Source organism: Schistocerca piceifrons, chromosome 4 (assembly GCF_021461385.2).
Source record: "Schistocerca piceifrons isolate TAMUIC-IGC-003096 chromosome 4, iqSchPice1.1, whole genome shotgun sequence".
NCBI lineage: Eukaryota > Metazoa > Arthropoda > Insecta > Orthoptera > Acrididae > Schistocerca > Schistocerca piceifrons.
The window spans coordinates 502,435,489-502,450,004 of NC_060141.1; the positions used below are offsets into that span (position 1 = coordinate 502,435,489).

A 14,516-nucleotide genomic window follows, 5' to 3' on the forward strand; every position below is an offset into this window, starting at 1 on the left:
TTGAAGCTATGTAAGGCAAGTGGATTCCGTGTCAGCTTAATAAAGAAGTCATCGAAATTAGAACTACCAACAGCCTCGTAAAGAGAGATGGCGACTATGCAGTAGGTTCTGATTAGGAGCCAGAACTGGCGAAAATACGCTGTGAGAGCTCGCAGCCGAGATAGACTATGACTGGCCACGCCGGGACTCGAGTGTAGCCCCTAGACCTCTCATCCACTCCGCCTCTGACAAAAGAGCCTCTACATGCAACAATTATGTGTGATGTTTGTGTCATAGAGGTTTGTTCGTAACGCCATAAATGACTGATGCTTGTAGAGAGTGGTATACACATTCCCTCTGTAAATGGTCCGTAATTTTAAATGTAAAGTGTTTGGTAACACTATATGATGACACTTAACAGACGTAAGAAAGAAAAAATTATTGTCTTATTATTTGGTCTTGACTATGAGTTATTGTAATTTCAAGTATGATCCTACATAACCACATGTTTAATCTGATATGATGACCAGTAAAGTCAGATAACTTAAAAAATATAGTATACGAAATTTAAATTTTTTTGCAACATTTCTTCTTGTTTTACTGGAAAGTCAGCGGTTATGTTACATTTTTTATATAGTGATACAGTCCGAACCGTATAACGATGTTCATTTATTTGCTGGTGACCGGTTTCGACCGCGGTTCTGTTCATCGTCAGACACTTACTCCATAGGAGTCTCTTGAAGCTAGCGAGGAGCAGGCGCCAGTCTAGGAGGCATATAATCACTGCTATGGTTATATTGCATAGGTTACATGCCTCCTAGACTGACGCCTGCTCCTCGCCAGCTTCAGCAGACTCCTATGGAATAAGTGTCTGACGATGACCAGAACCGCAGTCGAAACCGATTACCAGTTAATAAATGAACAATTTTATGCTGTCGGGACTATTCTACATTAAAAAATATACCATTTGAATCATGCTGTTATGTTGGATGTGCACTACTCATACAAGTTGGAAAATTTTGCTATGTGAAGAGTTGCATCTGAAGATGGGGCTAGCAGCCCTGAAATGGATTTCACAACAAAAAAATTAAAAAGAAATCATTCTCACAGCCAGAGATTAATTTATTTACAATTGTAAATCATCACACAGCTGTTCCCAACGTCCACTACAATGGAAAGTCAAACCGTAAGGAATACATTGTTTCGATACTTACTCAGGATATGATAATATTGACACTTATCGAAACAATGCTCGATGAACTCAGCTGAAAACCAGAGAGCTTTAGATAAGATTAGCCTTTACCCCCACAGCTTCGCTTGTGCACATGTCTGACACATACGAGTATACTGCACACATCTCCTCCTGTCCTCACTCTGTGTACACCTCTTCCTCCCACTGTCTCGGTGTCCACCTCATCCCGCCATCTCTATCTGTCCATCTCCACTGCTCCACTCTTTCTGCCTCTTCATCCCTTCCTCATTTATTTGTCCATATCCTCTGTCCCCTCTCTTTAACCATATCTTCCCGCCCCTCCGCCCCTCTCTCTGTCCAACATCTCCTCTCTCTTCCTCTTCCACCTTCCCACAACCTCTCTACACCTTCCCTCTGCCTCCTGCATCTCTCTGACCACATCCCACTCCCCCATCTCTCTGTCCATTTCCTCCTGCCCCTATGTGCTTATCCACCTCCTCCTTTCCCTATCCATTTCCCTCTCCCCCTCTCTCCATCTATCTGTTCCTCCGCTCTCTCCATCAATCTCCTCCTACCCCTCTCTGTTCCTCCCCTCCTTCCCCTTTCTCTATCCTCACCTTCACCTTCACTCCCTATCTGTACCCTTCTGCCCCCTTACCCTGTCCATCCTCCCTCTGTGCATCTCACACTCCTCTCAACCTTACCCATTCACACATATTGTTTCTGCAAAACAGGTCGAAAAAGGAGGCCAATATGAAACCCACAACATGCCTGTTGTGCAGGGCAGCCTACACAGGGGTTTAAAAACCATTTTTTGCCTCTGGCATATAGGCCGCCATACAAATCAGGTCGATCAGGCAGATCGATATTATTCCTGTACAACACATCTGTCAAGCAGGGCAGCCTATATGTCAGGGGCTGGAAAAAAAACCACAGTTTCGCATTTCCACCCCTGTTGGAGCTAAGGCGTTATAAACCCCACAGTGCGGAAACTCATGAAGTTTGCTGTTTGGCTGCCAAATTTGGCTGAAATCGACCAAAGGGTTTTGGAGGAGATCCTTGACATACATATGGACATACATACATAGAAATATACACACATTGCTGCTTTATTATATACTAGCCTTTACCTTGCAGCTTCACTTGTGTAATCACTCGACGTATATATGGCATATAACCCCTCCTTCCCTTTCTGTGTCCACCTCCTTCTCCCAAAATACCTCTGTCCACCTTATCCTCCCACTTCTCTCTGCTAATCACCTCCTCCCCCTCTCTTTTCCCATCGTGTCTGCCTCCTCTCTGACCTCATGTTCCTCTCCCTCCCTCTGTCCATATCCCCCTACCCCTCTTTCTCCACTACCTCCTACTATCCAACCCATCCTCATCCCTCTCTCTGCCCATCTCATCCTCCCTATACTCTCTTTGTTCGTATCTCCCTACACATTTCCCAATCCATCTTCTTCTTTGCATCCCTTTTCCATCCCTCCTTTCCTCCTCTCTGTCCATCCCCATCTGTCCCCTCTCTTCTTCTCTGCACCTCCTGCCCCATCTTTGTCCATCCTCTCCCCTACCCATGTCAAACTTCCCCAACCATGTCCATCTGTGTGTGTAGCCCCTGCAAAACACGTGGATAAAGTATACTGACACCACTCCCTCGACTTACCTATTGTGCAGGGCAGCTGTATATAACAGGCATGGAAACTGTTTCTTGCTCCTGATGTACAGGCTGCTCTGCAAAGCAGGTTCATAAGGCAGACCAATACTATTATAACACATCTGACGTACAGAGCAACCTATTATGCAGGGGCTTACGCTTATGCCCGTATCTCTGCTTCTACTGGATCTTTGTGTGACAAATTCGATTGAAATTGACCCAGAGCTTTTGAGAGGAGATCGCAGACATACGTACATACACACATGTATACATTCATTCTGCTTTTATATACAGAGAGAGATAGAACCACGTGGGTTGTGGACTGGATACTGACCTCTGCGGCGGGCTTTCCCGCCATGGAGACGCACTCGAGCTCTATCTCGCGGTCCTCGGTGGTGACGAGGAAGTCCCCCTGGACGATGCGCGGCCGGTCGGGCGGCACCAGGACCGTCAGCTGCGCGAACTTGGAGCGGATGCCCGGCTCCCCGTTGGCGCCGGGCCCCACCTGGCACTGGTAGCGCGCGTCGTCGTCCAGCATCACCGGGTAGATGTCCAGCGAGTAGTCACCTGCCGGCACACAGCGTCTCGCTCACACAGCCGCCTAATGCTACTGCGGAAATTATCCGTCACCGTGTGTGACACACACTCCAGGGCAGGCAGTCTATTATCACCATATCAGAATCAGGCCAATTAGATACTGGCAAGCCTCTGAGATAGGCAATTATATCCCTACACGAAATAATTTTGATCATAATTTAATTTGTGATTTTGTGTGTAGCAAGATCGTATGACAGATACCAAACAGACATGAATGATATTCCGGGATAGAGGCATTATCTGTTATTTTTACTGTTAGCACTAGCAGTTGATGCAGGAGTAAGTAATTTTCGTCAAAGTGCGGTTTCCTAATTTAAGCAAACCCTATGCGCTAAGTCTGAACGGTTCTTCGTGCATAAATATATACATATCAGGCAGTTCTGGATGATACAAGAAGCCAGTATCTAGCAGTCTAACGTAAGTGGGTAACCTGCCCAAAGCTGTGCAGATGAGCGCAGTTAGGGTGGCTTTGGAAATTACAGACCTCTGTGCAATCGATCGTTTTTAATGTCTACACTGGTATGCGAGTTCTTTTGCCGTCATGTCACGTTTTCGTGGCTGGTACAGTCAGAGTCCGGTCCACGTGGCCCTGCCCTGAGGTAGCGTGTTGGGACAGTTTAACTGAGAGCTATAGACACCAGAATGTCGATAAAAGTTTGCCGTTTAGTCGAAGAAACAATTAATGATCTTGATGTTCTCTGGCTGTGACAATCATATCATCCAATTCGTAATTACGATTGCATCAGGACCACCGACGACTGCATGCTGCCACCAAAGTAACCTGCCATTTTCTACTGCCGTATACGCGGTCATTAGGTAGTATGTCTCTCACTTGCCTTCAATTACATATTTTATTTCTTCACATTGTACGTGTCCTCTTACTCCTGGTATTTCGTTTCCCTTGATTGACTGAGGATTTTCGCTCGTTCTAATAATAACTATCCTCTAATCAGACGCTTTTATCGTTTACATCAGTGTCTTTTTACCTTCTTCAAATGTGTGACCTTCATTATTAATTTATTTGTGGACCATGTATCAAAATATACTCGTTTAATTGTATCTGAAGTCCAACCTTATTTTAGAAGGGTTATACTATCCCATTATGTCCTTTATTATCGTGCCTGATCTGCTCTAATATACTTGTGGAGACAAGGTCGAATCACACCTGTAGTAGGAGATGAATTCCATACTTTAGGTACGATCAGGGCAGGAGTTAGAGTATTGGGTGCTCCTTTCCTAACCACACTGCAGGGAACGCGGTTTCACATTATCACAACTACCGGCCTCCGTAACAGAGGTCGCTAATGCAAACTTGTGCGTTGGTGGTCGACGATGACCGCTTCGAATCGTGGTGGGTTAAAGAATTTATGCCACCAGTATTTGGCCAGCAGGGAGAGAGAAGACACTGACGTACATTTCCCAATCATCAGACTTTGCGCCGGCGTCCTGGATTAAACACCAAACTTTTTCACAGTGTCTCGTGGAGTGAGGGCATCCAACACTATTGATCGTGATCCGTCCGTTGGATGGGGAGGTTAAGTTCGGCGGCTTCCATGGTGCTATTAGAGACGGGTATGCTACTTGACGACAGTGTATTATTAGCCTCTCTCTTCCCTCATCGACATACAATAAAGAGCCGTTTCCAATAGCGCAGCTTAGCCTTAGCTTGAAATCTCCAAGTCGACAGTGCCATACGACTCGTTTTTTTCTTCACTGTCACTACGTTTAAATGAGGTCCGAAAGTCGGTTTTCCATAAATCGACATGCCAATACCACTTCTGCTAGATCATGTAAATAATCCAATATCGATTCTAGCAAAGTGGTTTGGGTTGCCGGATTGCAGCTTTACCGTGTTTGATTCTTGATTGCGTTCTCACTTTGCTACTCGTTTCTTACTTATTGTGGGCGAAGCGATCTGACATGGAATAAAGGAAAAGACGTACTCGACTGACTAAGAAGTTATTCATTTCCTTTACTTCAATGAAGACAAGAAATTTGGTCTTTAATAAATGGTAGGAGATCCACAAATATACAAATTTGTTGAATTAAAAAAAAAAAAGGACAACCAGCTGCGCCCATGTATACTGCACAGCGGACTTATTGTAAACTTCCTTACTAGGTTCCCAGATGCTATCAACTGCTGTTGACAATCCATTTGCTTATTTTGTTGGCAGGAGTACGAACGTTTCTTCACTTATTCGGAAGTTTTTTATTTGCCCTAATTCTCCAAAATGTTTGGGTACAATGATCTTCCACCAATGATCACTTCGCATTCCTTCCAAAAATTGGTGTGATTTAGGTGGGTATAATAGAACAGTTTAAAAGTGCACTGATTGGTGTGAACAAAATTTTGAAACATCTTGTCCAATCTCCTCCCTACCCTGATTATTAGTTCACTGATATCCATAAGGAAATTCTACACTTCCTTTATTTAAGAAAATGAGTGATAACCTCACTTCCTTGTGCTGACGAAATTGAAATAGCTGATTTAGAGACAAAATTCGTGTAAAACGACTGACTCTCGGACAAACGATATTTGATCTGGCTAGCAACATATATTAAAGCCTAACATGGAAACACCGCAGCGAAAATCGGTTTCCGAAATACGATTTTCGTCTCATCGCAAAATGTGTGGTATGTAGCGTAGTCTGTCTCTAACCACATTTAAATTAAACAAACAAACTATAGGGTCGAGAGAAGAAGTAGCACCAAAACTTCGTGGTTGATGGTATTCGATTACATATCTCCATTACCGTGTGTATTGTCTTGTGCTCTGAACAGGGTACCTAGAAACGACGGGGAGGCTTCGTTCTGCCGTAGCTCTCAGTGGTTCACAACAGGCCACAGCAGTCCCCCCACCCCATCGCCGCCCCACACTGAACCCAGGGTTATTGTGCGGTTCGGCCCCCAGTGTACCCCCTGGGAACGTTTCACACCAGACGAGTGTAACCCCAATGTTTGCATAGTAGAGAAATGATGGTGTTCGAGTACGTGGAGACAGCGTTTGCGCAGCAGTCGCCGACATAGTGTAACTGAGGTGGAATAAGGGGACCAGCCCGCATTCGCCAAGGAAGATGGAAAACCGCCTTAAAAACCATCCACAGGCTGGCCGGCACACCGGACCTTGACACTAATCCGGCGGGCCGATTCGTGCCGGGGACCGGCACGCCTTCCCGCTCGGGAAGCAGCGCGTTAGATCGCGAGGCTAGCCGGACGACTCCATTACAGTAGTAGATACTTCTAAAAATTCACACGAGTGTGTAACACGACGTGAAACACTCCAGCAATACGTTGAATCTAGTGGAATCTGCTCTCGCTGTGGGAACTACAACCAAGGGAAAGTGTGTTTATCTGCATTGTTTGAGAAGCTTATGGAGGCACCTTTATAAACCTTGGTAGATCGTGACCTATTTGTGATCAGATCTTGCAATCAGGTATCTGAGTTCGTTAATACCTGTACAATGAAGGTATGCGTCGCATCTGAAGATAGATGCTTCAAAACACTGACGTCACGGCAAAGATCATAACTGACTTATGAGTGGATAATTGGGATGTATTTCACAAATGGGTTGGGTGTAAAACTCGGAAGTTTTTCATTTGGTGAAACGATTTTTAAAAAAAGGCAGCAGATACTGAAAAAGTAATGTATGGTACGATCGGCTTGGAGACCCCGATATGCAGTTTCATCCGCCTGACCGGAAAGTTTTCTCCTGTCCTTCCACACACACTGGCACCTTTACTTCAAGAAGTGTGATTTTTGGGTTAAGTGTATCTATGGGTATGTATTGTGGTGTCATGTTTGCGTTGTAAGATGACGAGAGGAGAGAGTGAAACCCTGTGCCAGTACATATCTTGCTTCTCTCGAACAGCAGAAAGTGAGCTGCCCATCCGACGGACGGACCACAATGAACAGTGCCACATGCCCCCACTCCGTGAGACACTGCTGAGAGGACTGAAATTTAATCCGGAACATTGGCACAAAATCTGGGGGTCAGGAACATTACCCAACCACCTCTCCTTCCCTTTAAAGTATAGACAAATGGAAAATTGGGAACAGCACGCGATGTTCCCTGGCCGTTACGCACCCAAGTACTGGCCACGCTCGGCATTGCTTAACTTAGGTTATCTATCGGGAACATAGCAAAGCTGTTGGCTGCGGCAGGTAGTCACAAATAAAAATCTGTTTTCTCTAAAACCTGTTTCGAGCTTAAGTTCATCATCAGATTATTCGTGCTTTATGTTAATCTAAAATTAATACAATTTCATCAGCACTGCAAAAGAAAAGACGGGAAGACCGATAACTAATTATACGTGATAGAAAATAATGGAACAACGAAATGACAAGCCACTTGGTTCAAGAGGAAGCGTTCTTTCATAGTGTTAAAATGAAGGACGAGGGGTTCGTAGGTTTGAATTGAAGACCTGTCGAATCGAGCTCACTGGAAACGGAACACCGCTCACTGTTGACTAATGTGGTACGAAAATTAGCTTTTGAATTGTTGTAGGAACCGTCCCAAAATTCCCTTATAAAGTCAAATATACACTACTGGCCATTAAAATTGCTACACCACGAAGATGACGTGCTACAGACGCGAAATTTAACCGACAGGAAGAATATGCTGTGATATGCAAATGATTAGCTTTTCAGAGCATTCACACAAAGTTGGCGCCGGTGGCGACACCTACAATGTGCTGACACGAGGAAAGTTTCCAACCGATTTCTCATACACAAACAGCAGTTGACCGGCGTTGCCTGGTGAAACGTTGTTGTGATGCCTCGTTCAAAAATGGTTCAAATGGCTCTGAGCACTATGGGACTTAACATCTGAGGTCATCAGTCCACTAGAACTTAGAACTACTTAAACCTCACTAACCTAAGGACATCCCACACATCCATGCCCGAAACCGGATTCGATCCGGCGACCGGAGCGGTCGCGCGGTTCCAGACTGTAGCGCCTAGAACCGCTCGGCCACCCTGGCCGGCGTGATGCCTCGTGTAAGGAGGAGAAATGTGTACCATCACGTTTCCGACTTTGATAAAGGTCGGATTGTAGCCTATCACGATTGCGGTTTATGGTATCGCGACATTGCTGCTCGCGTTGGTCAAGATACAATGACTGTTAGCAGAATATGGAATCGGTGGGTTCAGGAGGGTAACAGGGACCGCCGTGCTACATCCCAACGGCCTCCTATCAGTAGCAGTCGAGATGACAGGCATCTTATCCGCATGACTGTAAAGGATCGTGCAGCCACGTCTCGATCCCTGAGTCAACAGATGGGGACGTTTGCAAGACAACAACCTTCTGCACGAACAGTTCGACGACGTTTGCAGCAGCATGGACTATCGGCTCGGAGACCATGGCTGCGGTTACCCTTGACGCTGCATCACAGGCAGGAGCGCCTGCGATCGTGTACTCAACGACGAACCTCGGTGCACGAATGGCAAAACGTCATTTTTCCGGATGAATCCAGGTTCTGTTTACAGCATCATGATGGTCGCATCGGTGTTTGGCGACATCGCGGTGAACGCACATTGGAAGCGTGTATTCGTCAATTGCCATACTGAGTATCACCTGCGTCATGGTATGGGGTGCCATTGTTTACACGTCTCGGTCACCTCTTGTTCGCATTGACGGCACTTTGAACAGTGGACGTTACATTTCAGATGCGTTACGACCCGTGGCTCTACTCTTGATCCTATCCCTACGAAAGCCTACATTTCAGCAGGATAATGCACGACCGCATGTTGCAGGTCCCGTACGGGCCTTTCTGGATACAGAAAATGTTCGACTGCTGCCCTGGCGAGCACATTCTCCAGATCTCTCACCAACTGAAAACGTCTGGTCAATGGTGGCCGAGCAACTGGCTTCGCACAATACGATAGTCACTACTCTTGATGAACTGTGGTATCGTGTTGAAGCTGCACGGGCAGCTGTACCTGTACACACCGTCCAAGCTCTGTTTGACTCAATGCCCAAACGTATCAAGGCCGTTGTTACGGCCAGAGGTGGTTGTTCTGGGTACTGATTTCTCACGATCCATGCACCCAAATTGCGTGAAAATGTAATCACATGTCAGTTCTAGTATAATATATTTGTCCAATGAATACCCGTGTATCATCTGCACTTCTTCTTGGTGTAGGAATTTTAATGGCCAGTAGTGTATATTTCCAGACTTAAATGTGAGCCTTGTGTCTCTGAACTACTTCGCCACATCGCTCGCGTTGATATGAATATCAATACCTTTTAGAGAAACATGCTCGACATCCCGTACAAAACACCAGTGGGGAAGCTACCGTGTAAATGTCGCGGAAGGCAAACTGTTGTGGCCGAAGTTGGCGGGGAAAGAGTGGTGTGTTGGGCGTGATCGGCGTGCAGTTGGCCGCCGTTCCTAGTGGGGGGACGCGAGAGGCACAGGTGTACGTACCGGCTACTACGCTAGCTGCACGAGGGCTCGTGCAAAGAGCGCGGCGCTCCCAAAATGTCACGCGGCACAGCGAACGCGCAGGTTTTCCATGCAAATATCGCTGTCAATAAAAGCGTACTCTACATTCGCTCTCGGCTCAGCTAATATTGACTGCGCCCTGCTGTATAGTGAAACGCTGATTGTACGTTATTGAACGCGCCGCTCTCGCTGCAAGACGCGAACAACAAGCCGTCGCTCAGCGCGAGTGTACCTCGTAGAAACATTCTACGCAGCTGTTAACTTCGTGACTCAAACTGATTTGGCGCTATAAAGCAAAGAAATACTACAGCAAAAGTAAATTGGGATACATAAGAACAAAGTGGCAATAAAGAAAATAGTGAAACATTCCCGTTCTGTAAACTGAATTTTCTCTGATAAGGAATTTACAAAAGTCATAAAAGTGAAATTGCTGTCACGAGAGGAAAAAACGGAGACTATAGCGAGAGTGATAGCGATCTTACGGAAAACGGCTCCATGAGTACCTTCTAATCTGAAGCGATTTCGCGTATTTTTGCGCCATATGCGCACTTTTAGTACTCCATTATGCGCACTGTTAGTTCGCTGAAGACTCTAAACTGCAAAGTTGGCTAGATGCTTGGTGGAGTCGCGCACTGACGGTTCCGTTCAAATGTTCAAATGTGTGTGAAATCTTATGGGACTTAACTGCTAAGGTCATCAGTCCCTAAGCTTACACACTACTTAAACTAAATTATCCTAAGGACAAACACACACACCCACGCCCGAGGGAGGACTTGAACCTGCGGGATCAGCCGCACAGTCCATGACTGCAGCGCCTTAGACGATGGTTCCGTACAATATTAATTATGTATATAGATAGTTCATCCATCCCGGGTGAACGAGAATGTCAACGAATTTTGCCTGTTATCGATATTGATACTCGCAAGATATCAGTTCCATGAATTCCAAGACTTACAAGAATGTCTTCATTTTGATGTTGAACTCGTACTAAATAAGCAATAATGATTACCATTGCACCTGTACGCACTCATGAGCCTTGTACATCCTTCCTTCCATCACATCTTCCTTATTTCAGAGTATTTTTAGCTGGTAGAGTCTCCTTAAATTTCTTTTCCCCACACCAATAAATTCTTTTTATATCTGCCAGAATCATCATCATCATCATCATTATTATTATTATTATTATTATTGTTATTAGCTGCAGCATTAGTGGAAGTGCTGTCAGTACCAACTTCATTAGTTCATAGTCTGTATTATTTAGTCAGAATGTCGCTATGCACAGTCAAATCATTTTAATACTATTTGTCATATTAAAATTATTATTTCTTATGTAGCTACATGTAAAAAAAGGTTCTGCATGTGTGAAACCCTGGTTCACTGTAAGAGCGGCCCTGGTGGTCCTAAGCAGATCAGGTTAAATAAATAATTAAATAAATACATTTGTCGAATTACAAGTTATGTCAGATATGCGTGGGTGTCGACTGTGTAACTGCACCTCCCCCACTGGGCAGTAACCATTCAGAACGGAACTCGCACCACTACGGTCGTCCTCTCCCATACTGCGTTGTTTATGCAGGTACTGGCCAAGTTATTTTGTTCGCACTCTGAGTAAGTGTTGGCACCGCATTTCAGTCTCTGCTCAAGCTTTTAACTCCCGCAATACCAAGTGGGCGGGGGGCGGGGGGCGGGGGGCGGGGGGGCGGGGGGCGGGGGAGGGGGGGAGAGGGGTGTGTATACACGCTTTTGGAAAAAATTGCAATCTAGTACGTCACTTTATATTTTGTTTTTATTCACTCTCCCAGCAGATTCTATAAATGTTATAAACTGCTGAGTCAAACTTCACCGAAAAATTTTACGCCATAGGGGTAGTTGCGCATCACTACCTCTTTAAGAGCTAACTTGTTAATATAAATCAACAATAAATAACGAATTTTGTTCTTCTTTTTAATTTTTTAGGATCTGAATGAAGCCCCTCTCCTTGCTAATGCGTATGAATTTGCTATTTTATTAGTACTTTCCACGAAAGCGCACACCAGCCTTGCATATACACAGAGTTAACATCAATAAAACCGACAAACTGCATGGACGGATTTCTGACTGGAAATGGAGGAAAAAGTCCTATGAACATGTGTTCGGAAATGGAAGGTGTACGTGCAACGACAACAAATCATCCCGGAACACAGTACAGAGCTGCATCGCATCCACGTCACGTATGTTCAGAGTGACATCCATGGGAGGTGATAAGAATGGCAGCGGTTATCATGCAGGATACACATAATCGTACTTTGGCTTACACCATGTTGGAGGGTCAATTGACTGGAGCTTGTCTTAAGGTTCGTCTCAAAATCCTGTAGAACTCGGTTCCAAATCTAGTGTACGTACAGTCGGCCGCCTTCCTGCACGTTTGTCTGTCTGAGAGGATCTGTGATCACAGCAAACGCCCAAAAAGGGCTTGAAATGTTGTATGAGGTGGGCGGTGTCTGTGAGGGTCCTTGTTTTGGTATAGCTGTATTGCTTCTCGACCTTTTCCAACTGCTTGGCCCTACAGAAACACCACCTAGCCTTCTTCCCGACATGAACGCTGGTTCATTCTGATGCTCGCAGTACGCTGCGCCAACCACACAGCCTGCAACACACAAGGAACACACGGCACTGGTTAGAGGAACTGTCATTCCTCAGCGCCATCTACCTTGGCAACGATGCATTTCCTGCATTTCCAATCAGGAATCAGTCCCTGCAGTTTTTCGGTTTTATTAATGTTTATCCTGTATGTATATGTGTATAAGCCAGTTGCAGTACTTTTGTTTACAACTTTTTCATTACTTTTTCTTATTCGATTCCAGTTGCTATGTTAAACATCCATAATTAAACTACGTTAGAGAGAAATTCCTGTGGAATGATTCACCCTGTATGGGCGTACTTAAATTACGCTTACGCCATTGGGTTCCGCCCAAAGGTAGCTGGTTGCTATCCCGGTAGTGATGAAATTCTACTTATTGTAAATTTGGTGATAAGGATAGGATGACTGATTAGTGTTTTGATGCAGATTTCACAGGGTGACAGACCGGTATTTTAATGTAGATTTCACATAATTTGTCTAGTTTATTTCAATGCGAGCTGTGAAGTTAGTCGATATACCCCCCCTTTGTCCCCCAACCCTATAAAATGTCCCCCTTCTGTGCACTTTATAGTACATGATAAGAACAAAAATTAGAAAAACATGGTACACCAATACACACTTCTGTCCCTACACTTTCCTGACGCCGGCCGCGGTGGTCTAGTGGTTCTAGGCGCGCAGTCCGGAACCGCGGGACTGCTACGGTCGCAGGTTCGAATCCTGCCTCGGGCATGGATATGTGTGATGTCATTAGGTTAGTTAGGTTTAAGTAGTTCTAAGTTCTAGGGGACTGATGACCACAGAAGTTAAGTCCCATAGTGCTCAGACCCATTTGAACCATTTTGAACTTTCCTGACGAGGAGGATGTGGAGATAGTGGTTAGACGAACCACACAGTCGAGAAGATAAAGCACCTAGTAGAGTTTCAGAAACGATGCCAGCGGATTTAAAGATTCATTCAGCAAACAAAAACGATCCGGAGCAGAAAGATCGAGGAGACATAAAACAAATATGCAGGCAGCTTGGGCAAATAGGTCTGCACGTATTACGTGCAGTATTGCCTCTATGCATAATGACTCCTGTTGACTCGCGGCTGACACGGCTGCTGTCTGCTGGCGGTGTTTGTTATCTGCAGTTCACCCTCCCTGCCCCTGTTGACGTCTGTCTGTGTACTTTTCTTTTGTTTGTCCACTGAAGCTTCCATCGAACCTGCGGGCCGGTGCGATGACAGCGTCGTGTTACGCTTTTCTTCTTGTTACTTTGATGTTTTGCTGTCTTCTCTTACGCCTTCTGGCACTGCATAGTGTTTACAACTCGAATGAGGCACAAGTCGGGGCAAAGCTGACCTGATACCAACAGGATGTAATATTCTATTCAAACGTCGCTGCTAGCGGTGTTGGTTGAGTGACGCACTGCTTTGTCCGTTTCGAACACAAGTGTCTGTCGGTTAAGACGAGCTATATGTACTAGTGAAAATAGTGTAGTATTTTGATAGCTAAAATTAAGAAATGATTGTTGCGAACATTAAACCGTATTGCCAGATTTGCTCTTTACTATGTCCTCACATATAATTTCTAACTGTAAAGGGATCCATAACATTGCCTGTCTAGAGCTATATCGACGGTTTGCGCAATATATTCAAGGAGACTGCAGAGTTTTAAAAATACTGACTCTCGCTCAGTATTTTGTGCAATATACTGTACCGTGTAAAGGTAATATCGCGCAATAAACGACAGTTCCTCCCGAGACAGGGAGAAATTCACTTCCCTCGGAATGAATTTTTGGCAAAGAAATGAAAAGAGTAAACGACAAAAGATCAAGGAGCGTGCTGTTGGATGTACATTAAAGCGCCTTACGGCACTTCGAGAAATGAAATTCGTAACTGATCTTGATCATGTTGAGCACCATAGCTGACAACTTTAATGATTAATAATAAAACCGGAGCCGGCCGTAGTGGCCGAGCGGTTCTAGGCGCTACAGTCTGGAACCGCGCGACCACTGCGGTCACAGGTTCGAATCCTGCCTCGGGCATGG

The 14,516-nt window shown here is 45.2% G+C and overlaps 1 protein-coding gene across 4 annotated transcripts in view; it reads right to left on the minus strand.

Moving 5' to 3' along the window:
* Nucleotides 1–14,516, minus strand: part of LOC124794698 (irregular chiasm C-roughest protein) — a 1,925,819-nt gene that overhangs the window by 33,696 nt on the left and 1,877,607 nt on the right. For all 4 annotated transcript variants that reach the window (XM_047258262.1, XM_047258263.1, XM_047258264.1 and 1 more), the window contains one exon: nt 3,160–3,392. In XM_047258262.1, the coding sequence (XP_047114218.1) occupies nt 3,160–3,392 (233 nt within the window). The remainder of the gene's footprint in view (nt 1–3,159; nt 3,393–14,516) is intronic.